This window comes from Globicephala melas, chromosome X (assembly GCF_963455315.2).
Source record: "Globicephala melas chromosome X, mGloMel1.2, whole genome shotgun sequence".
In the NCBI taxonomy this organism is placed as follows: Eukaryota; Metazoa; Chordata; class Mammalia; order Artiodactyla; family Delphinidae; genus Globicephala; species Globicephala melas.
The window spans coordinates 34700963-34728440 of NC_083335.1; the positions used below are offsets into that span (position 1 = coordinate 34700963).

Below are 27478 nucleotides of genomic sequence, written 5' to 3' on the forward strand. Positions count from 1 at the left end.
CTTCCTCTGAGATTTCCTAGACACTCCCCAGCAAAGCTGGTCCGTCTCTGTGTTCTCATAGCACTTTGTTCAGGCCTCTATTATAACACTTAATATATTGGATTGTAATGATTAGCTTTACATGTTTGTCTCTCCCTTTTGAAATTGCTCTCAGCAGTAGTTTAGCAAGCCACATCAAAGCAAATCAACAGAAACCAGGCTCATGACTTTGTAGCAACTTTCCTCGATCCCGAGAACCATTTTTACTCTTTTCCCTTTCTGCCTACTTCTGTTAGCTTAGGTTTGTCAACTTCTCTTGCTGCCAGTGTGCTTGAGCTGGTAGGAGTTGCCGATGCTGATTGGTAGTGAGAGGGGTAGTTTAAGGCCACTTGGAGTTAGACTGAGCCAGGGGACAGTGTACCCAGTACACTTTAGAAAGCAGGTTAACATAAGGTCAATCTCTTGTTATAAGTGCTATAAGTGATTGAGTTGATGCTCACCATGGAACCATATAGCTGGAAGACATCCTTAGAAGTCATCTTAGTCCAACCCCTATCAGGTACTTTAAAGTATCCCAAGAAATGAGCATCTAGCTTCTATCTGAATCTCTCCACTGACTTGGAACTCACTACCAGTTAAGTAGTCATTTCATTCTCAAACACCTCTAAACCCACCACCACAGCTCCCGTTACCACATAGCTATAGTTGAAGTGCCAGGAGTCAAAGATTGCCTGTATTTAGCACTTTATCCTTTATAGAAAGCCACATTAACCAGCAGTGGTTAAACTTGCCCTCTGAGTAATGGCTGAGTCTTTAGAAGTTTAGGAGTGGTAAGATACACAGCTTTACTCCCATCCACCCACTCATAACAATTTTAACAATTTTAACTGGCCCCTTATTGAAACCTTTGAAGCTGCTGCCACCGCATCTTCTCTCACTGCCTACATTAGACTTCTGGAATTGGCTGGGCCAGAGAGTCCACAGATTCTGAGATAGAACTGGCACTAGAACTTTTAGTACCCCCAACAATTTATCACACAAAATTGTGTTGGAGTTAGAACACAGGTCCTCTGACATCACCAGGGAGACTGTCACTACAATTTCCACGATAGAAGGGATCCATAAAAGTATGTAAATTTATTTATTTTAGTTTTATGTTAAGAAGCATACAGTTTCAAGGCACCCTGTAATAAAATAATCATTTTGTAATGTAACATCTCACCGTCAAGTTATCTGCCTTGGGTCAAGTTTTTGGCATATTTCTGTAAAGTGAAGAATGCCCTTGGAGCTATTCAACCAAAACTACAGGTGTAGTAGGATATGTGTATTGAGAAGCCCGAAGCAAAACATATATATATATACACACACACACACACACACACTCATATATATATGAAGTTTGCTCATATCTTAGATTTCCATATTTTTTCAAAACATGCCTCCAACATACTACTAGTTATATTTCCTAAGCACAATAATAACTTCTATTTTTGTGGGTGTGCTGGACCTGTCCTAAGTATTTTATATGTTACCTCATTTAATCTTTTCAACAACGTGAAGTTGAAGGTATTTCACATATTACAGTTAGGGAAAACCGGGGCTTAGAGAGGTTGAGTGACTTGCTGAATGACAGCTAATATTTACATGACAGTACCTGAATTTGAACCTGATTCTGTCAAAGTCTGTGTTCCCAACCACATTGCTATACTGTTCCCCTCCAGTAACATCACTCCCGCTTCTCCCATGAAGGCTTCTTATAGCTGTTTGTTCTGCTAACTCAACTGGTATCCCCTGGTCTCAGCTCACAGGAAATAACTTTTCATTCAGGGACTCAGTTTCTTAACTCAGGAATCCAGAAATCTCCCTTACACCCTCAGCCTGTTCATTCCAGTCTTACTCAACTTCTCCTGAGTTCTCTTTCCTTTTAGAATCCTGCAGTGCAATGTCTCCCTCATGTGCCTTTTTTCTTCACAGCTATCCTGTCAGTCCAGTTTGGTGTTCTGAACTCCCATAGTGCCATCAGAATTGATCAGTCTCTCAGGGATACACACTTCCCAAGCTTTGATCTCTCTCTGTGCAATTTTTGCATTTAATATCAGCGAGTTTCCATGGAATACTAGTTCAGCCTTTAGGTTTCTAGTTAGGCATAACCCACTGAAATCTACTGTGACTTTTCAGGGGCTCTGCTCTTCTCAACAGTCAGTCAAAAGGGAGACATCATTTCGGGGGTCAGAAATAAGTCTGTTCCTTGGAAATTATAATTAAGGAAACATATTCCAAATATCTAGGTGATTCAGGCCAAATTTATTGCCTTAGTTTTCATTTTTACAACTTGAGTTCCTTAGGGCAACTTATAAAACAAGAAACAGCTATATAAATGAAGGACAAATATATCCATGATGGACATTTTTCTTATAGTAATAAAAAAGGAATTTCAGGAAAGAATTGTATGTATTTGGTCATGGACTATGTCAGTTTTACCAAACTTAGATTTCTTACAATCATAGGGTTTAAAAAAATAAAACGATCCAGTTTTTGTCTCTCTCTTACTGTAGCTGGGATTCAGGGATCTGAGTATTTGGAAGACAGGGAAGATTTTTTAAATGTATTTTTTAAAATTGTATGCAAGTCTTTTATGGGTGCATTATCTTTTTTAAATTTTGAGGTGAATGGTAATAAAAACTTTAGAACCACAGGCTTTGTGAATATCTTCTGTTTTTGCCCCTGATCCGTTTAAAAATTTTTCTATGTCTAAAACAAGTAATACATCGTTGGAAGTCTATTTTCAGGAGGGTTATTTTAAAACCTGACAGGAAAATACCTTTCAAAATTTATATTCATATACTGCCTGTTAATTATTGTAAACTTAATAGCAGTGTTGGTTGGTACATTGTCCATGTCACATGTTTCTTAATAGGCTTTCAAGAATTTTGCCAGTATAAGAAGTCATTTCATATATTCAAGGTCCAACATACCAGAGACTCAATCATGGCAACATGGCAAATTAATGATGCAGTGGAGGAGAAACCAGCAGATGGCTTGGGGATGCTAGCCCAGAAATTAGTAACATATTTAGTCTTTGGGATGCCAGTGAAGCTAAACAAGGCACTTAAGTGTTATTTGTAGGCTTACGTCATAGGCCAAAGAGGTGAGAAGAAAGGGTGACGGGGGCATGATAGAGCAGAAATTCTGTGGAATTGTTTAATGTCAGAGTTGATTGCTGCTGTTCTGTCTCTTGCCTTAGGTGTATCCCATTTTAAGTTCAAGACTAAGAAAACCTTTCAGAGAGAAAATTGAAAAATTTCAAAGCAAATAAATTAGTAAACGCTCATGGCTGTCAAGTTTCACGTTGCAGATTCCATCTTCTGTTTCCCAAAGGATTCACCCAGGGTTTTCCCCAAACCCCCAGAGTTACTGCTGCTTTTTTGTGTGTGCTCATTACACACTGCTTGGTGCCTCTGTTACAGCACTTGCTTTATCTTGCCTTGCAGTGTCCTTAGTTTCTTACATGATTGTCTTCCCTACCTAGATGGATAGTCCCTTGAGGACCTGGGCTAAATTTTTCACATCTTTGCACCCCTTAAGTAGCTGTGGGGGATTAGGCATAGATCAAAATAAATGTTTGAATAAGAGAGTTCCCTTAGTATTCTGAAATAATTGTTTACTTAGGTACATAAGGTAATTAAAGAAAATGTTAGGACCCTATGCAAGGGAAGTGGGAAATGAAGATTAAAGCATCTCTGAACATGTAAACCATAGGACAATAAAATTATTTTACAAAAGCAATTTACTTTCATTTTTAGGAACCTAGATATAACCTAAGGTGAGACATATCTGTATTTTGTTCTCTATTTATAATTTTAACTCAAGGAGTTTTTTAACACCTTATTTGCTTTACAGTTGCATCAGCTGTCATTTAATGAAGGATGGGAACACAGTTCTTATGAGAAGCTTTTCAAGGTTGACAAAATATTTCAGTATCCTAGTTGCAGCTGCTAAGTTTTGCTATTATAAAGTGAAACAACTGAAATAAAAGTTTAACATGTGCTTCCATATATACTAATTCTACAAATGTGATGAATGAGAAACAGAAATAGCCTGAAAAAAGGAAATGAGAGTGGTATTTAACATCCTGTATATTACCTGTAGTGCACAATTGCAACTTATAAGCATTTGGTGCCACGAGGCTGATTATTAGAATTGTTTCACGAGGGACATTTTATTCCCAGTGGCACTACTGTCCAGGTATTTTTTTTTAAGTCCTCGGAGATGGCCATTTCTGGGAAGTTTTACATGTACTTCCTAGTCTTAAAAAGGTTTGGGTTAGTGGGTGATGGTTTGTCAGAAATGATCTTTCTGTGATGGCCAGACACCTTGCGGGGATCAAAGTTTGAGGTGAGCAATCGCAGGTAATGTCTTCGTGTTGTGCCATTTATTAGTGTCTAGTTAACTATGCTTGAATCTGTTAATGGATGAAACCACACAGAAAGGCTGTGTTGACATAGAAATAAAACTTGAATTCAACAAACAAAACAGTACTTCACCCCCTCTTTCCCAATGAAGAAGGTTTGGGCTAGGGATTGCGACAACATTTTGATCATTGTATTTATTAGCAAGTTCAAGAAAGTCCCCTTGAGAGATGCCTCAAGGGCTCCCATTTGTGATTATCTGTGGGAATATTCGCTCAGGGAGTAGATCCTACCCTACATTGAGCCCGACTTTCCTTGTCATTCCCCCTGCGATAAATACTATGCAATACTTGTCTGTGTAACAAATAAACAGTTTGGGGATTAAATAGAATGCAGTGGAAAAAAAGAAGTCCTTTTGATATGCATTTGATAGGAATGTGTTAATTTCAACAAAACATCTGGTATAAAAAAAGTTGTGAATGCAGGACATCTGAGGGAGTTGTGGAAGGAGAAGGGATTTACTGTGCTTAACAATTGCCAGTAGTCAGGCCACTTCCAAGTTGTGATTTTGTCAGACTTGGAAATTAAGTGGGATCAAATCTACTCAGCCCTTCAGTGGGAGAAGATCTAAATCCAGCTGCAGCAAGGAGCAGTTTACTGATTAAGAACTAAGGCTGTACCCAGTGTCTCTTCGCTAGTTTTCATGCTATTAAGGGCAATGCTTAATATTGCCCTTTTTATATTCTGGGTAAAAAAAAAAAAAAAGACTGCCTTTGTGGTTTACTGGTTGAACTTGTACAGCTGAATCTACAGTAAAAGGTCTTTCTTGGCGTTATTTTACTACAGATTTCAGTGTTCTTACTGTTCTACTTATTTTCTTAATAAGGTAATTCAAACTTAGAATAGTTACTGTAGTTTCAAAGCTTGATTGAAAGATGCATTCAGTATTTTCTCTAAATAAGCAGCAATTATAACAGCACAGCTGTAGTTAAAGATAGAATTTATTATGAATCCTGGCAGTCTTGCTTCTCAATTACACCAGGCTGAAATAAGGTTTATTCAGTTCAATTCCACATTTATTGAGCACTTAACTCAGCATGATACTGTACCAGGTACTGTGGAGCTACAAAGATGAACAATGCATGATATCTACCCTCTATGAGCTTGTAGTCTTGTAAGAGAGATGGATGGACACACAAAAGAACAATGAGGAAGAAAGCATAAGTGCTATTTAGATGTATAAACAACACTACTGGAAGTTAGAGGAATTAGCTGTGGTTGGACAGACTGTAGAAGGTTTTACAGAAGAACTGACATTTAAGCTGAACCTCTGTGGACATTTATGACTCCATTTCAACATTTAAAAGTGAGGATGTGGAGAGGGTATGCATTATGTGTCCACAAAACATCCTGAGCCAAATGCAAGGAGGCGGAACAGTGTATGTTGTTTGGGGGAGAGCAGTGAGTAACCCTGTGTGGCTTGAGCTCCAGTGAGAACAGTGGGAGAGAAAATGATAGACTGGGGCTGGATTTTTTTTTCTAATGGCATTAAGTTGCTGTTGAAAGATTTTCAGCAGAGTAAGAAGATCATTAGGGATGACTCCGGCTGCTTGTACATCGGATGGAGTGAAAAGGATAGAGATGAGAGACAGAACAGTGCAGAGGCTAATTTTAAATATTCCAAATGAGAGATGCTACAGGCCTGAATTAGATTAGTAGCAGGAAGGATGTAAAGAACAAGATGAGACTGTATGTGGGGAGTAAGGTAAAGGGAAGAGTTGACGATGGCTCCAAAGGTTCTTTCTTTTGTGACGGGGAGATGGCACAATTACAAGTGATAGGCAACACGGGAAGAGGTATACTTTTGACACATTGCTTGTAGAAGAGTCATTTTTAATGTCAAAGTAATTTTGGCTTTAATCTTAGGTTATCTTTTTTTCTGAATTTGAGCCTTGAAGATTTTTTAAATTAAAATTTTATTGAAAATTGTTTCCTTTCAACGGTAGTGAGAGTGAAGTATCCTCTTTAATGTATTATTGTCTTATTTCACTTCTGTTTTCCTCCAGTTTTGCTGAGGTATAATTGCCATACAGCACTTTTTAAGTTTAAGATGTGCAGCATCATGACTTGACTTACACATATCATGAAATGGTGACCACAGTAAGTTTAGTAAACATCCATCATCTCATATAGATAAAAGGAAAAGAAAAAAAAGCTTTTCCTTGTGACGAGAACTCTTACGATTTACTCTCTTAACAGCTTTCATATATAACATACAGCAGTGCTAATTATGTTTATCATGTTGTACATTACATCCCTGGTTCTTATTTATCTTATAACTGGAAGTTTGTGCCTTTGACTGCCTTCATCCAGTTCCCCCTCCCCTCACACCCACCTCTGGTAGCCACAAATCTCATCTCCTTTCCTATGAGTTTGTTTTTGAAGTACAGTTGTCCTACAACAGTGTGTTAGTTCCTGTTGCACAACATAGTGATTTGATATTTCTGTACATTTCAAAACGATCACCACGATAACTCTAGTTACCATCTGTCACCATGCAAAGATATTAGGTAATTATCGACTATATTCCCCACACCGTACATTTCATTCCCGTGACTCGTTTATTTTGCAACTGGAAGTTTGTATTGATACTTCTTAATCTCCTTCACTTTAAAAAAAATATATATATATATAATTTTATCGGATAGTATTATTATTTAATATATTATTTTATATAAAGGCATAATAAGGAAAATAGGGGAACAAGATCCTTGATATCATTATTTTCTTTTAGCCCATGCCACAAAGCAAAACTCAGAAAATAAAAGATAATTTTTATAGGCTACACTTGCTTGAAAAAACATTGATGTTGAAACATTTGTTAATGTACAACTAAACCCTCAAAATTCCTTTTCTAACTAAATATACATTTTGTGGATGAGAAATCTATAAAGAAATAAATGTTAGTAAACACTGGATGGTTGTTATGGAATTTAAATATCTGTACTTATTACCTAAGAATGTCTGGGTTTCAAGGCTGAATTAAAATAGATTCCAGGCTTCCTTAAAGGTAAACAGCACATCTGTTAATTTGTCTAGGACGATGGAAACTGACTGAATTTTGTATTATGATAAAAGTCATCATCTTCTCTTCCATCTATTTAGCAATACTTCTGGGTAATCTTTTCTCCTTTGGGGAACTTTCCAGATGTTTTGTGAACATGATTCCAATTTAGAAGAATTGTTTTTATATTGTAGCTGACTGATGTCCTAACTCTGAAACTCTTAGACTGGTGTAATTCTATCCAAGTGTTCCTCTGCAGTATGTGTAGGAGTGCCCTGTGACACTTCGGCTTCCTCGACTGGCCTAGACTGTCAAAGCTGCCTATAGGGGCAGTTTCCGGGAGTCAGTGAATCCAGCCCCTATTGAAGTAATTTCCATTAACAAAGAAAATAACATTGCCAGGTATCATCCAGGGTCACTGAGTTTTGAGCAGTGTTCGTATAGTACAGTGAACATGAACAGCTAATCCCACAAGATTATTTAGATGGTTCCTTAGGTACAAATGTCGACTTGTATATTCCAAAAGGAAGAGAAGCCCTGAAATGTAGTGAAAATCACAGGATGGTTGCTGTTGTATACATGGTTAAAAGAACCATCTTCAAATAAAAGATTGCAAACATTAATTTTAATGCTAATGCATTATAATAGTCCAGCATTAAGTAGTGTAACAATCTTAGACAAGTGTCCAATCTGTATTATGACTACATTTATTTCTTAATATTTCTTTAGAAAATTAATCGCCAGTGCTTAGTTTTATCTGGGTATGGATTATGCCTTCTGTGATCTTCCACGGAAAAAACCTCCCAGACCAGAGCAACTCGGAGCTACCTCACTCGGCCCAGCAGTTGGCTTGTGTCTTGTGTTTGCTGACCACCTTAAATATTTGCCTATACCAGGCATAATTTCAAAAGTAAAATTCCCATCTGAAAAAAAAATGGTTCTGAAGAACCTAGGGGCAGGACAGGACTAAAGACGCAGACATAGAGAATGGACTTGAGGACACGGGGAGGGGGAAGGGTAAGCTGGGACGAAGCGAGAGAGTGGCATGGACATATATACACTACCAGATGTAAAATTGATAGCTAGTGGGAAGCAGCCGCATAGCACGGGGAGATCAGCTCGGTGCTTTGTGACCACCTAGAGGGGTGGGATAGGGAGGGTGGGAGGGAGGGAGATGCAAGAGGGAAGAGATATGGGGATATATGTATACGTATAGCTGATTCACTTTGTTATAAAGCAGAAACTAACACAACAATGTAAAGCAATTATACTCCAATAAAGATGTTACCAAAAAAACCTGTATATGAATAAATTGATTTTATAAATAGAAAAAGAAAGAGTCACAGGCTTATGGTGTCCAGATGTTGATGATTTTGAGACTGTGGACCCTCTCATAGCTCTCATTTTAACACTGATACAGAGATTGACACAGATGATCAACCCAGTAGATAATGAGACCTATGGTTTTTTGTTTGTTTGATTGTTTGTTTTTTGTTTAAATTGAAGTATAGTTGATTTACAATGTTGTGTTTCTGGTGTACAGCAGAGTGATTCACTTATACATATATATACGTATTCTTCTTCATATTCTTTTCCATTATGGCTTATTACAGGATATTGAATATAGTTCCTTGTGCTATACAGTAGGACCTTGTTGTTTATTTCATATATAGTAGTTTGTATTTGCAAATCCCAAATTCCTAATTTATCCCTCCCCATCCCCTTTCCCCTTTGGTAACCACAAGTTTGTTTTCTATGTCTGTGAGTCTGTTTCTGTTTTGTAAATAAGTTCATTTGTATCATTTTTTTAGATTCCACATATAAGTGATATATGATATTTATCTTCCTCTGTCTGACTTACTTCACTTAGTATGATAATCTCTAGGGCCATCCATGTTGCTGCAAATGGCATTATTTCATTCTTTTTTATGGCTGAGTAGTATTCCCTTGTATATATATACCGCATCTTCTTTATCCATTCCTCTGTCGATGGACATTTAGGTTGCTTCCATGTCTTGGCTATTGTAAATAGTGCTGCTGTGAACATTGGGGTGCATGTATCTTTTCAAATTACAGTTTTCTCTGGATATATACCCAGGAGTGGGATTGCAGGATCATATGGCAACTCTATTTTTAGTTTTTAGAGGAACCTCAATACTATTTTCCATAGTAACTGCACCAATTTACATTCCCACCAGCAGTGTAGGAGGGTTCCCTTTTCTCCACACCCTCTCCAGCATTTGTTATTTGTAGATGGCCATTCTGACCAGAGTGAGGTGAAACCTCATTGTAGTTTTGATTTGCATTAAGAGACCTGTGTTTTAAAAGACAGTATATAAATTAGGAGTTTGGGATTAACATATACAGACTACTATGTAAAAAATAGATAATCAACAAGGACCTACTGTATAGCACAGGGAACTCAGTATTCTGTAATAATCTATATGGGAAAAGAATCTGAGAAAGAATGGATATATGTATATGTATAACTGAATCACTTTGCTGTACACCTAAAACTAACACAACATTGTAAATCAACTATACTCTAACATAAAATAAAATTTGTTTTAAAAAAGAGAGTATAGACTTTCTTGCCCAAAACCATTTCAAAGAACTTTTTTCCCTATAAAATTTACTGGCTAGCATTTCACTTTTGTTGGAACATTGACCTATGATTATTTTATTCAGTATTCTTGTGGGACACCTATCAATTTTAGTGTCCCAAATTTTCTTAAGCAAACACATTTCGTGGTTCTGGTATTTTCAGAGTTTCTATAGAAACTAGAAATTTGGGAACCTTTTTTTAAAAAAAATCCTACTGCTCTGATTTACAGTTCTGTATATGAAAAGAGGAAGTCTTATCACCTCAACTCAAGCGAAATTAGTAGTGCAGCCACCCATGATGTGCTAGTCCTGTGTGTCTTGTGCTTAAGGGAAACTGGTAGGAATCCAGGAGCTTACAATATTATTAGAGTGGTCATACCTAAACTTGTGACAAGGTAACCAGGCCTCTCAGGCAGTGAGCCATGTTCACAGAGGGAGCTGGAAGTCTGCCCTGTGCTAGTGAAGTCAGAGCCAGTATGGAGGTGTGAGGAGTAACAGCCTCAGGAGTACTTCCTTTGGAGAGTGATGCTCCTTTGTTGGACTTTCATTTGATATTTGTTTCATAATGACTGAATATTTAGGTTTCCCAAGGACTTTGTTGCTTTCCCTTTGATTTTGTTTGTTCTGGTGTGTAGGTCTCTAATCTAAGGGATATAAGCCTTCTTTTTGTTGTTGTTGTTCTCTCTCCCCCCTGTTTTATAGCTAGATATAACCCAAGGTATTAAACGTTTGTGACTTCTTTAGGTCAGACAGTAAGGAAGTGATTGAACTCAGTCAGGAGGCTTGGGCCATATTTCTGATTCAGTTACTAGCGATCTCCCGTAAGACTTGTACTCAGAGGTCTTTGAGTGTGACCACAACTGTAGGCGAGTAGCCTAGCAACACCAAAGTAGAAGTCAGAGCTCAGCTCCCGAATTCAAAATAATTGCAGGAAGTCCAGAATGATCAATAAAGAATGAAGGCAATATTTCTTTTAAAAATAGTTCTGCTTGGTTTAGTGACACAGGTAACTCCAAATGGGCTGAGTGTTTTTAAATAGAAGTCTTCCAGAGATCTGCTTTTTCATACACACACAACACACACACACACACACACACATACACACACACGTGTAATTATGATGTTACAGTGCACGTAGATGGTTAATTCTAAAGTTCTGAAAATAGTTTCTCTTTCAGCAAGTCCTGTACTTCTCTTCCAACCTTAATTACAAAGTTGATTTGCTTAGCGGAGCAGACCCTTCTTTTCCTGTCAGCCTAGGTCTGTTTGAATTAACACAGATTTTGAATTAGTGGAGTTCAAATTAATGACGTTTTATTCTGCTACGAAGAGTTTGTTTTCCATCACTGATAATTATTTCCAGGAAAGTTAAGTCCACAGAAAATATTCTCTCAGTTTCCTTCACTTTGTTTACCAAAGTCTAAGAAGTGGCTTTTAGTTACATGGGGGAGGGAGAGCAGAGGAAAATGAGGTGCTACAACCTGGCCTCTCAGATGTGTGGAGCAGGCTCTGAGCAGCATTCTAAACCATTATTTCTTGTAAAAGGCAAACCAGACCTGGGAATGTTAAAGTCTAATGTGATTGAGGGAATCTGTGCTGGTGCGTACTACTTCTTTAACGCCCATAAGCCCCGTGGGTTGTCAGAACGTCTCAGTTGACGAGCATTCTGCCAGCCCCACCAAGGGGGCATCACAGGTCTACCCATCTTCTCCAGAGTCAGCTCTTCTCCCTCTAGATCATTCTCATTGCCTCTGAAGGTTGATTTCCAACAAGTCCCCTTTCCCCCTTAGACGCTTACTCACCTGAAATCCCACAGAGAACCGGAAGAGTAGGCAGAGGATATTTTTAAGGATTTTTTTTTAAATTTGTGAACTGACATCTGATTTCTTTTAGACCCATGTTCATTTAGAGAGGCTGTTATCTTGTGCTTCTTTTTTCTATGCCTGCCCTTGCTGACTTGTGATTCATCCAGTTCATAAGATTTTCCTTTATAAGAAGGTGTAAAAAGGCATAAAAAAATAGATGAGTAATATGGGTCCCTGTATGTTCCAAGCTACAGCAAAATAGTAGTAATAATCACTGCACAAACATAAGAGGCCACTGAGCTCTTCCAGGTTGCAAAGCATCTGTGTTTTCCGCGGGGGGTGGGGTGGGGTGGGGTGTGTGGGGGGGAGGGAAGGCCTGTGAGATCAAAGCAACTCTGTAACTCTATCATGGAAGTAGATTATTATCTATCTATAGCAGTCTGTGAGTTCTAGATTGAAAAATGTCACCAAACTGTGCTGCACTGTGAATGCACAGTAATCTAACTAAAGACTCAAAACGCCAGTTACCACCATAGCGAAACTTCTATGAGGGAAGGTGTTGCACAGGCCTGCAGTTGAACAGACTATGCCCCTATGTGTAGACTTGTACTTGGCATATAGCGAGCACTCAATAAATATTTGCTGCATTAATTAGTTCACGGTCACAGATATTCTCTTCCATCAGTAATCATTAGGACTGCCACTTATTCACTACAAGTTTTGCTGCTGTGGGGGACAGAGCTATTGTCACATGACTGTAATTTAAATCGCATGGCTTTTATCCATTGCATTTTTTCCATCCCCAAATGATGCAGTTTCCTTTTAGTATCTATTGTGGTTTTCCTAATATGTACTGCAGTACAGAATCAGCAATTGTTGTTATTTCAGCAGCATATTGCGAAGCTTTTCCAACATATTTCATTACCCCATGTGCTTGTCTCATGGAAACAAAATCAAAGTAGGACCTCTTCAATGGGGGAATTAAGTAATTTTTAATGGTAATAGAATGGGAAACTATACATGTGAAATTTTTCTTTGCCTTTGAAAGTTAGGTTTATCAAGATATAAACCAAACAAGAGATGAAGCATTAAAATATCCTTTTCTCTTCGACCAGGCTCACTTTAAACATTTGTTGAAAGGAATAAAGTAAAAATCTGTTCCAAGTTAAGAGACAGGAAGGTAGGTTGGATTAAAGTCCGAGGGCTTTAGCAGTACATGAAGAACGACATATTTCTCCTGTGCCAGGTCCATGCATGGTGGTGTGCTATTTACTGGAAAATGGGCATTGAGGTTACCTTGCCCTGACGAGCTTATAGTCTGACATACTTATATACACACAATCAGAACACAGTGTGGCATTTACAACAAGGTCAGATTCTCTAGTTGCGAGAGCTTGATAAAAGGGAATTAAATACCTTATTTTAAAAATGTATAACTTTTCTGTTGTGCGATTCTTCTATGTAGCTCAGCAGCTAGGGAGAAATGACAGGCCAGAATGGATGGCCCGGACTGAAAGGGCGAAAAGAACAAGGGGAAAGCACAACAAGGAGAGAGCAACACCTACTATAAAGAGAGGTGAGGAGGGAATGGATTAGAAACGCAGAGGAGGGCAGTAGTGATGACTGTGTTCGCTGCCCTCACAGCACAGGATTTGCGCTCTGCTGCTCCCTCACCTTTATCTGCTCAGTTTGTAGATTCTGCGTGACTTCAGCATGCTGGCAAGTCCCAGGGGCCTGGCAGTGTTGGGAAGCTCACTGCTTTATTGTTCTAGCTGTTCCCCGGTGCCTTTGGCATCATTTTCTTCTTCCTACTCCATACATCCCTGGTAGAGTCTTATTGGATTAGGACAGAGTTGGTCAACAAACATGTGAAAGATGAGTGGATGGGGCGGGGGGACAAGGGAAGTCGGGAGATGCAGCAGATAAGTCCCGACTCCACTACTCAGTAGCTGTGTGACTTTGGGCACATCACTTTCTGCTCCAGTTCTCCCAGATGTCAAGTGAAGGGTGTGGACTAGATGGTCTCTAAGTGCTTGTAGCTCTGACATTTCGTGACTCTATGACTATAGGGGTCTTGTTCTTGGAGGAACACCTATTATGGTTTCTAATATAATGTAGCATTAGCTTGTCAACTTCATGAGGCTGTTTTGAGCGTCAGCTAGGATAGAAGATGTGAAGACCCTTTAGAAATTCTATGAAGAATCATATAAAACAAAGGTGATATGAATGATTTAAAGGAAACTTTCCCCCAAAGATACCACATAGTGATAAAAATTAAGGTAGTTCCATTTAAACGAATGTAAGGAAAGTTACAGAGGCCTTAAAAACAGGCGTGTAGTTATGCTTCATTGTAGAGATGTATGTCGTTGGAAATTACACAGATCAAAGAAACTGATTCTGTAACCTTGTGTGGTTAAGCAGCTAGGCTTCTGGGGGTGAGGCCCTTGACTTTTCGTCCCAACCCCCATCCTTCTGCTCTTCAAGGGTATCCTATAAACCCCAGAAAGAAACAGGCAGTGGCTTGTGTACCTTCCTCTGTCACCATCACTCATCTACTCCCCGAAGGCTGAAATAGAACATTAAAACCAGTACGGAATGGAATGGGTCATCTTGACCCAATGGCAGCTGCCTTACTTAATGTTCCCATCCCTCCCCGCACCCCCGTTCTTCTCTTTCATCTCCTTCTTGTGACATTTTACAATTCTTTCTTCCTTTCCTTGGTAGAGGAAGAAGAGGAAGAAAAGGAGGAAAACATCCAGAAGGTGGGGGAGGGGAAGAAGAGAAGGAAAATAAAGATGAAAAACATCTCGGTTGAGGCAGTGGAGAGGACTGGAGTCCTTCGCTCCCCCTTCCTCAGCAGGACCGAGTTGATAAGTTGATTTTGGACCTCATCTTCAAGACTGACTTAACCCTTTTCCTTTGTTACCTTTAGTCCCCTGTCAGAGACATCTGAGAAAATCAGAGACAGGCCCCACAGTAAGAACCAGCATGCTAGCTCTCAGCAGGCCTGCACCATCTAGGACTGACACGAGTTTAAGAAACGACAGTAAACCCGTGGGTAAGACCAAGCCACCTTCACACGGAACACAAGTTAGAGTGACACCATATGTTTTGCAGTTTACAGAGTTTAATTTATAGATTTGATTACCATGGAAAGAGGGAAGGAAAAAAAAATTGCATGACTCTTGTGGTGAGTATGAGAGGGCTTATTCATTCACGTTGGAAAAGCAAAGTTAAAAATCAGAAACAGGCCCGCCAGCCTAGATACGTCCGAAACTAGTACTTTGGTAACGCTGTTATGACTTCCAGTAGATTAAATTTCAAATTGTGGAAAGGCTTCAGAATAAGGGAAGGCTTAGTGTCCCACTAATAGGGCTTATTAAATTTAGATAAAACAGATGTTTTTCAATGACAGCAGCTCTGAGTCACCAAGATCAAAATGGAGAAAGAAGAGAACAAAAACAAGCCAAGACTTTCACTAAAAAAGTACCATTTATCTCCGTTGCAGAACTTGCCCACACTTATAACCTAAAGCATCCAGTTAAACCCCAGGAGAAGAAGCATTAATTGGGGGGAAAATTCCTTAAAACTGACTGAATGTGCATAGACTGAAGTTGATTTGCTAACATTCTAGAGGCGCTGCTGTGAAAAGAGAATGGGCCATAGAGGCAGGCAGCCCAGAGTTCAAATGTCAACTCTCTTACCTGTTTTTGTGACCTTGGGCAAGTTGCTTAATCTTGCTGAACTCACTGAACCTCGGTTTCCTCATCTACAAAATGGGGTTGTTTTGAGGACTCAACAAGGTAATACATGTCTAACACCTGGCTCACGGCAGGCGCTCCATAGATATTGGCTCTTTTGTATTTAAAGCTCTTTTTGCTCATAGTGTCATGTCTAAGTATATTAGGAGGACCAGTTTCTTAGAACTTGATTAAGAGCTTTAGATTAGCAGTCTCCTAAGAGGGGTGCACCCAGATGATCCATTGTGGGGCAGGAAGAAAAGATTAGCAATTCTATTTATGATCTTTTTATCTAAAATATAAGAAAGTACTGAAGTAGTATTATTTTCAACTTGTGGTTTCTTTGCAGGAATCTTCTTAAACCATTTGACCATTGTGCATAGGTTAGCTAAAGCTAGATAAAGCCACTCAGGATGGACAAGGGGCTTAAGAAGATTCCTGCAAAGGAGCAATGGAGTGGTGATAATAGTCATACTACAAGCACAAGGCAAGGACAAGAAAAAGGGGGAGCTAGCTGCCACTTCTCCTGCAAGTCACTTTGTAACTTGGTCGGCCAAGTCATCAAGTAAAAATGAAGATAATCTAATCAGACCTGACAAGATGTCAGCCCCCAAATAAGAAGGAAATTATCAAGAACATTATTTGAAATATGTATTTATACCCACTGTTTTTTTTTTAACAACAATGCTTATTCTAAGTCTATACTATGCTTTGGATATATTAGCTATACATGACAGTAGTACATTTATGTATTTTATAAGTAAATATACATATTGAGGATGTGTGCTCAGACTTCTACTGATAAGAATGCTCAGTCAACAGTTTGGAGACCTTTGGGTTAGATGAGGAAAGCATGGAGCTTCTCAGCTCTCATTCTCTGTCTGCTGCTTACAGCGTATTTTTGTTTTGTTTTTCCTAAGGATTTTGCTGGAGCATAACCAGTAGGATAGAGAATAACATACCTAAATCCATTGAAGACAAATTGAGTACCGTTCAGGGAACTACATCTCTTGGTAAACATTTTTTTTTTGTATGGAAGTAAAAAGCCAATCCGTGCCCTGGAGATTTTTTAAAACCTAGCTCAGGAAATCTAAGAGTTACATTACAAAGCAACATGTGAATGCATGGCTGCAGGATAATGGAAATTCTTGATGAAGTACCTCGCTTGATGTAGTAGATTTCTTACTAGAAAAAAAATGTGTATACATTTAATTTCTGTAACTTTACCTGCAATTCTGGGTCACTTGGTAACAAGTAAGCCAGTAGCAGAGAGTGTACAACAGATCCTTCCAGGAAAGACGCTAACCTTGTCTGACCATTCCTCTCAGCCTTCCTGTCGATGTCTTTTACATATATTCATATATTATTTTGTAATCTGTTCTTATATCCTCTGTGGCTCTTCACTTAATAAAAGGCATATAGCCTTAATAAATATTTTGAAAATGAAAGAAAATGAGATGAAGGCTTCTCAGAAACACCAGAACCTGAAAGGGTAGCCATTATCCCCTTTCGATGGTCACAGTAAATTCCTAGAGCAGATAACTTGCTTAGACCTTCTCATCATAAGGTTGAAGGGTCAATCTTAGTCCTGGGGCTCCGTTCCTTTCACCAGAACCAGCCCTGTGGGCATAAACTTAACAAATATGCCGATGACCAAAGTTCTTTGACAGCCACTACTTATTGAGCACCTGGTGTATGTAAGGCACTTCTGCAGGTATTATTATTTTGTCCACTTGCCACAGTAGCTCTGTGAGGAAGGTACTAGTATTATCGCCATTTTATAGGTGAGGACATGGAGGCTGGCACAGGTTAAGAGACTTGCCCAGATGTCACACAGTTAGTGTGCAGTGGAGCCAGGATCCAAATGTAGTTATGTCTGACTCTAGAATCCAAGCTCTTAGCCATTCTCCTCTGCTGTGTTCTATAGGACTGTGAAATAAGGCTCATGTATTAACGATGACTTCAGGTTTTCATTTTTAGGAGCTACATTTATTGGCAGTAAGTCACAGTTATTACACCTTGGAGAAGTGCTTTTGATGACCCTGGGGAAATAATACTTGTTCAGCGTTGTGGAAGTTTCTCTAGATTCTACGAGGAAGGCAATAAAATTTACATTTAATCCAATTCGAGAGGTAGTTCAGTTTTATAGTATCCTAACTTAGAGAACACAGAGACAAGATCCTTAGAAACGTTGAAAGTCTATGACAGGTTATTTTTGTGTTACATTCTCTTAAAAGTAGAGATTATCTCACGCTTTCAGATTTCCCAAGATGGAACTTGCTGGTGGTCATACTGTTAATCTGTTTTCCATACCCACAGATTTTTTTTTTTTATTGCCAAGACTATATTGAGAGCACTGTTTCAGTACCATGTAGTAATGAATGACCCAAGTCATATTGAGTCTTAAAGATGACCTGAGTCATTATGTCCATTACACTCTGGTAGAATATATTTTAAAAGATTTCATCAGAAAAATAATTAAAACAAAAACCAGTTTCTAGCAGTTCGTTTCTAAAAAGCGTATCAAGTAAATCCAGAAACTCTGCAGGGAAAGCATTATGTGGATGTTACATGGAGGGAGATGAGGAATACCCGCCATATACACCAAACATTTAGCCGTATGTTTCTTCATGTATCTTGTATTTTCCAGTTGTAGTTCCACTCGACTAAATCAAATTCACAACCTCGTCTCCTAATTTAAAGGTGAGGAACTTGTGGCTGGGAGGCAGATTCTTGACACTATTGCTCTGGTCATCAGAGCATGCAGCCCACAGAGTATTTTTCCCTCCTGGTGGGCAGCTGTAGCCATCTCAGAGAGTAGAGGCTTTTAAGAATTCGAGATTAGAGCAATTCGAGAACTTTAAGCCAATCGGAGGGCAACAGGTGATAAAACTCTAAAGCCTAAGGGAATCCTGCAGGATAGGAGCCAAATAACATATGAAAACCTCCAGCACCCATCCCACTGGATTTCCCTCTCCCTCTTACCCTTCCACTCTTCCTTCCTTGTGTTCTCTCTCTGCCCCTTTGTGTCTCTATTTGTTTGTTTCTTTGCTTCCCACTTCATTTTCCTGCTTCTTGTTTTCTCTCCCTATCCATCTTTCCTTGCATATATTTCCTTTTTCTTTTTCTTTCCCACCTTCCTACTTTCTCTTCCTTTTGTTCCATGCCTTAGTTCTTTCCTCTATTCCCTATTAATTACCCATCATATCATGTTTAAAAATATATATTCCAATGAATAAATTTTAATGTTAATGTTCATCAAGCAGCAGGTAGGTTGTACTCATTACTCTAAAGGGGAAAAACATCTCCCAATTAAGTAACACTTTACATATGGCTTACAATTGAAAATTTCCCTTTTTTGGGTCACAGCTCTCACCAAAATAAGGTTCCCTTCCTCCCTCCTTAACCATGACCATGTCCTTTGTTGCTCCTCTCTACCCTTAGGTTTGATGAACAGTCACTTAACTCTTTTGCATTCTGTTTTGTGTCTGTTATTTTTTTAACAGTGAGAAGCTAACATTGCTACTTAATGTGAAAGAGAGGATATAGAAAACTTTTCAGATTTGGGTTTAGGATTCTAGTATTCTAAGTTCCTGGAATTCAGACATGTCACATGAGGTATGGCAGAATTTCCAGATGATTGAAACCCCTCGTGAAAAAGCTGTTTTGGGGGTTTTTTTTTTTGTCTTAATTTTAGACTAATGTATGCTTGATTTGCTTTTCTTCACCTATCCAAACAGGGATTTTTAATTTTGGTTTTAATTACTTCCTTGTCCTGAAAAATGATTGCCTGTAATTATGAAGCCCTTCGGCAGTTTGGTAACTTTCCACTGTTTAACCAATTAAGGTCATCAGTGTTTTAGAAAGCAAAGGAATGAATGGATGAGTGAGTGAATGGCTAGCTGGCTAGATTCTTAAATAATTTCTGTTGCATGCTCTATTGTTTGTGATGAGCCTTACAATATCTAAGGCTTTGTCTCTTTTCAGCTGTTTTTTTTTCCCTCATAGTTTCCAGGTACTGTCACAAACCCTTTGATTCTTTGATAGCTAATTCCTTTTTTTAATGTTCATTTTCATTAAAGTGCTATTTAACATTAGATATTAACTTTGACAGATGTTAATGCTGCTTCTCAATTAGGTGAAATATATTCTTGGGAGGATGCCAATTTGAATTTGAATATATTTGAATTTGGTATTGAATTAAACTGTTGTTTAAACCTTAGCCATCCATCATACGGGTGATGGAGCAGCCCGCAGGTTTTTGTACATAAGTGTTCTTTTTTTCCTAGCGATACTTAAACACTAGGAAATGGCTTCCTACTGTAGCAAAGATAACTTCATACGAGTTTGTTACAAGATCTCTTTCTTTGTCAGTTCCTCAGACTGCCTAGAATTTAAATTGGCAGACACTACTTTGGTATAAAATGCTTTCCATGGACAATATTAATATTTTAAAGTCCTTTTTGCGCCTGCAGATTTCCAGTAGACAGGAAGTCTAGCTCTGTCTACCCTTCGGCTACTAATGAATGCTATTAAATGATTATTTGTCTTCTTTAGGCAGAGGCACTGCAGGTATGAGATCAGAATTGCCTAGTAAAGCAAGCATTTCATTTTAAAATTCAAAAAGAAACCCATAATCCAGTCAAAGGTGGCAACTAAGGTACACATACTAGAAAGAATTGTGGACTTGAGTCAGAGAATCTGGGTTGTACCCCTACCTGTGTCACTAACTAGCTGGGTCACCTTGAGCAAGTCACTGCCCGACTCCAGACAGCATAGCCTCTCTAAAGGCTAAGCTTCCACATCACATATTCTATATACTAAAGAGAACGGGGCTGAGGGAAGCTGAATCCTCTTGTTTATCAGCCATCCACACCAGCCTAGCAGCTCTGAGGTCAGTCTCCAGCCACATTTTTCATCTTTTTCTTATAATCCCTTAAATCCTTGCTAGGCTTTCATTGCTAGTTCTTTTCCCTAGGAATTTGCATTTAGAGATATTGAGGGGTTCCTGCCTTTTAGAATTTGTCTGTGTTCATGAATTTAATGAAAAGTTACTTAGAGTTGATGAAAAACGCAAGAATTAAAAGTCTTGTTTGAATGAGTGTTTCTGTAAAATCAGACTGTTTCCATCACGATTAATGTACCTTCACTATTTCAGAGTTCTGAAGTTAAAACACTTGAGTGTTGGTATGGCGAGGCATGATTGTTATTTATGTTATTAGCCATACTAGCCCTCTCCCACTCACTCTTTGTTCTAAACATTCTTTTTTTAAAAGCCCCAAATGATTGAGCACCCAGCTGCATATCACGAGGAAAGCTTGCTAGCCTGATCCTCAGTTACGTTTTAGGTACTTGAAAATTTCATTGATTTGAAATAATAGTTTGAATTGCACTGAGCTAAAATATACCTTTCACTGATTTGCTAGGAAATAAACAAAATAATAACTTGCCTCAAAGTGTTGAGAAATTAACTGCATGGCAACTTCAACATGTGTATTTTTTTGTTTTTTGTTTTTTTTTTTGTTTGTTTTTTTTTTTGCGGTACGCGGGCCTCTCACTGCTGTGGCCTCTCCCGTTGCGGAGCACAGGCTCCGGACGCGCAGGCTCAGCGGCCATGGCTCACGGGCCCAGCCGCTCCGCGGCATGTGGGATCTTCCCGGACTGGGGCACGAACCCGTGTCCCCTGCATCGCCGGGCGGACTCTCAACCACTGCGCCACCAGGGAAGCCCAACATGTGTATTTTTTTAATGTAAAAGCTAGAGCTAGATACAAAAACCTTTTCATTAAAGGAGGCCTAGCACTATAATGAAAAAACCAGACAGTAACAGGTGTTGGCAAGGATGTAGGGAAATTGGAACCCTCGTACATTGCTGGTGGGAATGTAGAATGGTACAGCTACTATGGGAAACTGTTTGATGGTTCCTCAAAAAGTTAAACATAGAATTACCACATGACCCAGCAATTCCACTCCTAGGTATCTACCCAAGAGAAATGAAAACATTATTGTCCACACGAAAACTCATACATGAATGATCATAGCAGCATTATTCATAGTAGCCCCAAAGTGGAAATAACTCAAATGTCCTTCAACAGATAAATGGATAACAAAATGTGATATATCCATAGAATTGAATATTATTGGGTAATTAAAAAGATGATGTACTTTTACAAAATGTAACATGTCAAATTTATCAAACAACAGAAGAAAATATATTAAAAAAGGATGAAGTACTGATACATGCTACAACATGGATAAAATCTCAGAAACATTATGCTAAGTGAAAGAAGCCAGACACAAATGGCCACATATTGTATGACTCCACTTACATAAAATGTCCAGAACAGGCAAATCTATAGAGACAGAAAGGAGATTAGTGCTTGCCAGGAGCTGGGGGGAGGGGAGAATAGGGACTGACTCCTAATGGGTATAGGGTTTCTTTTTGGTGTGATGAAATGTTTTAAAATTGGATGGGGTAATGATTGTACAATTCTGAATATACTAAAAACCATTGAATTGTGTACATTAAAAGGGTGACTTTTATGGTATGTGAATTATATGTCAATAAAGCTGTTATAGATGAAAAACATTTGCGACTATATTGCTATAATTATTTGAAATTATAAAAGTGTATTTAAATTACAACATTTTTGCCAAGGGCTGGGAGGAGGGAGGAATGGGGAGCTGGTGTGTAATGGGTACCGTGTTTCAGTTAGGCAAGATAAAAAACGTTCTGGAGATGGTTGGTGATGGTGGATGTACAGCAATGTGAATATATTTAATCCCACAGAAATGTACACTTAAAAATGGTTAGAACGGTAATTTTTATGTTATGTATATTACCACAATAAAAATCTATAACCCGAAAAATTATATTTTATGTTATTCTAATGTATAAGGCTCTTTCCCCCTTTTTTGCTTTTCACAAGGAAAACTGAAAGTGTGATTGGCCTTTGGGTTTTTATGCATGGGATTCTTCTGGTCTGTGTTTTAGAACTTCTCTCCTGTGGCAGGTCTGGGGCTAGGGGGACGTTACACACACACCATATATGTCTTCATCTTGGCTTTGAATGACAACTTGAAAATATTTTTTTAAACTTTATTTGCCAGTTGGAAAATAAAAGAAGCCAAGCCATAGGAAATTTATGTTGTTAAATTATAAAGTAGTGAAGTGCTGTTCTCAGAGTATGAATTATCACAGATTTCCTGATTTTCTTGGTTAATCTTGGCTCCTCGAATGGGGAAAAACATGTATGCTTTATATATAACATCTCTATCTTTCTGTAAGCATTTTCCTCTGTATAGCAGGATAGAATGAACACCAAAATGTATTGAAAATACTTACAAACATAGGGGTATATTTGTACAGTAGAGTGAGTGAGTTTCTGAATGCGAAGGAAGGGATGGAAAAAAGAAAATCCAACAATGAGGAACTCACTGAAAAAGGAATTATTTCCGAAGGTCATGGAACTTTGTTACGACCCAAGCAGTTTGTAGGCTCTAAGTTTTTAACCTCTTAAGGATTAATCTGTGAAAACATTTTCTATGCCTGGCTCTGCTTTATAGGACATTTGAAGAGCGACAGCGCAAATGCCAGCAGTACCATTAATATAGTGTGTAATCAGAGGTGTGTTTGTTTTCTTGACCAGGAAGTGGTTTCTTTTAAAAGTACAAGGAACACACAGTGCCTGTGTGTGTGTGTGTGTGTGTGTGTGTGTGTGTGTGTGTGTGTGTGTGGTGTGTGGATGTCTTTGTGTTTTCTGTCTGTTCTACTGTTGCAGGAAGAATTACGATCTTCCAACGTTTTTGTCCTTTACAGTTGGGTTTTTCTACAGTTAGGCACTGTGGTACACTACCCTTGATTACAGGGTCCAGTCAGACTTGATGTACTCAGAAATCCATTGATGTGATTAATGGTCTCCTAATCATCATTTTATTTCCTAAGATTAGTGCTATTTCCTGAAGTGGCACAATTTTTGAGTCATATCTTGAATTATCCTTTATAGGGAACTGAAATCCTTGTATTTTTAGTGTGTAATTTGCATGATTATTTTCATTTTCTTTGATTTCTTTTGCTTGAAGAAAGTAAAATTTTTATCTTTTTTTGAACTCTTTAGATGCTGTTCTATGGTAACTGGTCAACCTAGTATGAACCTTTTTTTTTTTAACAACATGAAATATGTATATATTTTTTCCAACAGTGCTAGACCCAGAAATCTTCCCACAAGTTTCCACTACTCTGGTTTTTATTCTCCTCAAAAGTAAAATAAAACATTGTCAGGTTCTACAAGTAACAGGGAAACATACAAGGAAATAACTGTACAGGAAATATAATTGATCGTTCAGTTTTTACAACTGAATTGGTCACAGAATTGGCTAGTAAACACAATCTACTGAATGAACAAAAATAATGACTTCTAAAATCTTTGGAGCCTGTGAATACATTTGAAGATTTGGGCACCTTTCTCACCTGAGATTTTTTTTTAATCTCATACCTTTTTCAAATGATTGCCTGCCTTTGAAACTAAGAACTCTCATATCTAGTGATTGCTTTAATATTTGCTTTGTTTTCAACAGCGCCCTTAAAGATAGCCGTTTTCCCCCAATGACAAGGGATGAGCTGCCGCGGCTGTTCTGCTCAGTGTCTCTGCTCACTAACTTCGAAGACGTCTGTGATTATTTGGACTGGGAGGTAAGGCTATAGAGAATTTTTAAAGAAAAATGAAAGTAACTCCTGAGTAATTGTTTAAAAATTAGGCCCAGAAAATAACTCTTTCAGCCCATTTCCTATCGTAATGGAGGTGGAGAGTAACTTGGATAAACCTCACAGCTGATCAATGAGATTGTAAGCAAAGGAGTTTTTCTTTCTTTTTTTTTTTTTAAAGGCAAAGTACCCTGTGTTGTTTTAATCCCCCAAACTGAATTTGCTCTTCATTTTTATCCTATTACTTCACTACAGCACCTCATAAAAGCTGTTAACAAGTAGTAGGCAGGACTGATTGGAATTTATTTCTCCTCTTAATTCCATTCCAATGCACTCTGGTGTGACTGCCACCAAGCAGTTAAGGTAGTCAGGGGATACATCACAGAAACAAGGAGCAAAAGGGTTAGGATAATACATCACTTGGGGAAGTCAGCTCATGGATAATAACAGGGTGTTGGTTAACTACAGGTAAACCATGCTAATTCATTCTTGGTTACCTTAATCTGTGTATTTCCACACACTAACACGTAAGGGTATATATATCTAGGGTGTCTCTGTGCGTTGGGATTATCTGAGTAGCCTATATTGATCATATTTTTGTTCTTCGTTAGTATGTGGGGTTGAGTTGTTAAGGAAGTTCAAAGATTCTCACCATGATTTGTTTTGGTGGTTGGGGGGAGTTAGTTGAGTGTATGTCTATGAAATTTTACACGCAAACATACCCATGTTACCTGACTGCTTACTGTATTCAAGGCATGTGCTACATGTACAAAAGTGTTAAAATTTGGTCCCTGCCATAAACATCTTAGAGTCTAATAGCAGAGAAAAGGAGTATACACAATCACGAAGAAGTAAGTGCTGTAAGAATTAAACAATGGGAATTCAGTGATATACAGGGCATTCGTGTGTATACACATACTCGTAAATGACATGACTGTATCATGATATAACATGTTTAATTCTACTGCCTTTTTAGAATGACTGTCCCCCATGATAACTGAGATATTTTGCTTTGTGGACAGACCACTTTCTTGACAGTTAATTTTATTTTTGGCTTTCCCCTCATTCCTTGTGAGACTTTGGACAACTTACTCCATTGCGATTCAGTTTTTCCACACAGAGAAAAAGACATTTATAAAGTTCGTAATATTCATTGAAAAAAATCTCTGTGATATAAACATTGTTGTTATGCCAGAGCTATTTAAAAAAATTCTGCAGAGAGTAGGATGAAAGAGTTCCTTTCTGCATTTTGTGGTAGGGTTTTTTGGGAGCATTATTAGAATACGAAAGCATCTTAAGATTTTTTTCTAAAGGAAAAAATAAAATTTGTTGATAGTGTTGATCCTGGGAAAGTTGGAGTGTGTAAAACCTTTTATGGGATTAAAATTTCCTAACTGATTGTTTTCTATAAGTTTTATTGTTCCTATTTGAATTTTTCTTAAAGAGAAGTCCACCGATATTATAGAAATATTCCCAGTACTTTATTTTTAAATGATCCCAAATCATATCCCTTACTTATTAACAAATATTACAGTTTTGGTGGTTCTTTGACCGTTTTAAGGGGACTACTCCCTCTTCTCCAGCTAGAATTTTATTTCTGCTTTCTGAATTGCAGGGTGCGGTGTGTGTATTGGTGGGGATGGGAGTGATAATAACAGAAAAAGCCTGAGACCTAAGGGATGATTGAGCTACAAAAACACTTCTTCCCTTACTTGCAGCCACTGAATTGGAAGTATGGTTCTGGGGGGAGGGCGTGCATTCGTGTGTGCATAAGTGTGCATGTGTGGCATGTACATGAATGTTTATTGCATAAACGTGTGTGCATGTGTTCTGGGGCAAGTTGTTAAGTAGGTGTGGGTAAGCACACCATCATCTTCTTTAGCCCACATCAAGTACTGTCTACAGCTAAAATGAACCTTGATATTATTGGACTTTTATGTTCATGAGACGTATCATCTTTCTGTTGGGAGGGTGGGAGGTAGAACATCTAAGAATTGGTACTGTGTACTCTTTGAGGGTGTATTTATCCTCTCTGATCACCATTTGAATTTCTGGAAGATTCTGTATGCTTCTACTTGGTATTGTATATTTAATACATCCCTTAAGGTTTAAATATTGATGTCTATTTTGTGATGCTTTTCATTTAAAGAAACAACAACAAAATGCATATATTTTTGTACTTTTAATATATAAGCATTTGAAAGTGATTTAGGTACTGCTAGAATGGCTATGCTAAGAGGAAAAGACTGTCCTTTTCAGTTAGTTCATCATAGTTTAAAGTGTCTAGCATAAAAGAAATTTGTTCCCAAAGAATAAGGATGAAAATTACATTTTTGAAAAGAACATGATTTGGCCTTTAAAAAAAAATGTACCATAATCAGTGATTGAAAATGGAATGGTATTATTGTAAGAATGATATTATTAAGGTTATCCTTAATAATTCTGAAAAAGCATTGCTACTTTAAACACAGAATGCCAAAGTAGAATTAAAGACATTTAAAAAAAAGCATATGTCAATAACATTCCACTCCTAGGTATATACCCCAAAGAAATGAAAACAGATGTTGAAACAAAAACTTATACATGAATGTTCATAACAGCACTATTCACAATAGCCAAAAGGTGGAAACAACCCAAATGTCTATCAACAGATGACTGGATAAACAAAATGCATTATAGCCATGCAATTGAGTATTATTCAGCCATAAAAAGAAATGAAGTACTGATACATGCTCCAACAGGAATGAGCCTTGAAAACATTATGCTAAGTGAAAAGAGCCAGACACAAAGGCCACATACTGTATGATTCTATTTATATGAACTATCCAGAGTAGGCAAATCCATAAAGATAGACGGCAGATTAGTGGTTGCCAGGGTGAATGGGAAGTGACTGCTTAATGGGTACAGGGTTTCCACTGGGGGTGATGACAATGTTCTGGAACTGGATAGTAGTGATGGTTGTATAACGTTGTGAATGTACTTAATGCCACTGAATTGTACACTTTAAAGTGGTTAAAATGGTAAATTTTATGTTATGTGTATTTTACCACAATAAAAAGGAACATATGCATATATATGTATGTATTTAAACCTACTGTCCATAATAATATAGTAATTCTAAGAAGAAGAAAACTTTAAAAATTCAAAAAATATAAAGAAAGAAATGCAAGCCAT

The 27478-nt window shown here is 38.0% G+C and overlaps 1 protein-coding gene across 5 annotated transcripts in view; it reads left to right on the plus strand.

The window, feature by feature from the left end:
• The window catches only part of AMMECR1 (AMMECR nuclear protein 1), a 224183-nt gene that overhangs the window by 179235 nt on the left and 17470 nt on the right, over window positions 1–27478 (plus strand). For all 5 annotated transcript variants that reach the window (XR_009560771.1, XM_060292863.2, XM_060292864.2 and 2 more), the window contains one exon: window positions 24178–24292. Coding sequence is in view for 4 of the 5 variants with exons in the window: in XM_060292863.2 (XP_060148846.1) it covers window positions 24178–24292 (115 nt within the window). In the remaining variant the exon portion in view is untranslated. The remainder of the gene's footprint in view (window positions 1–24177; window positions 24293–27478) is intronic.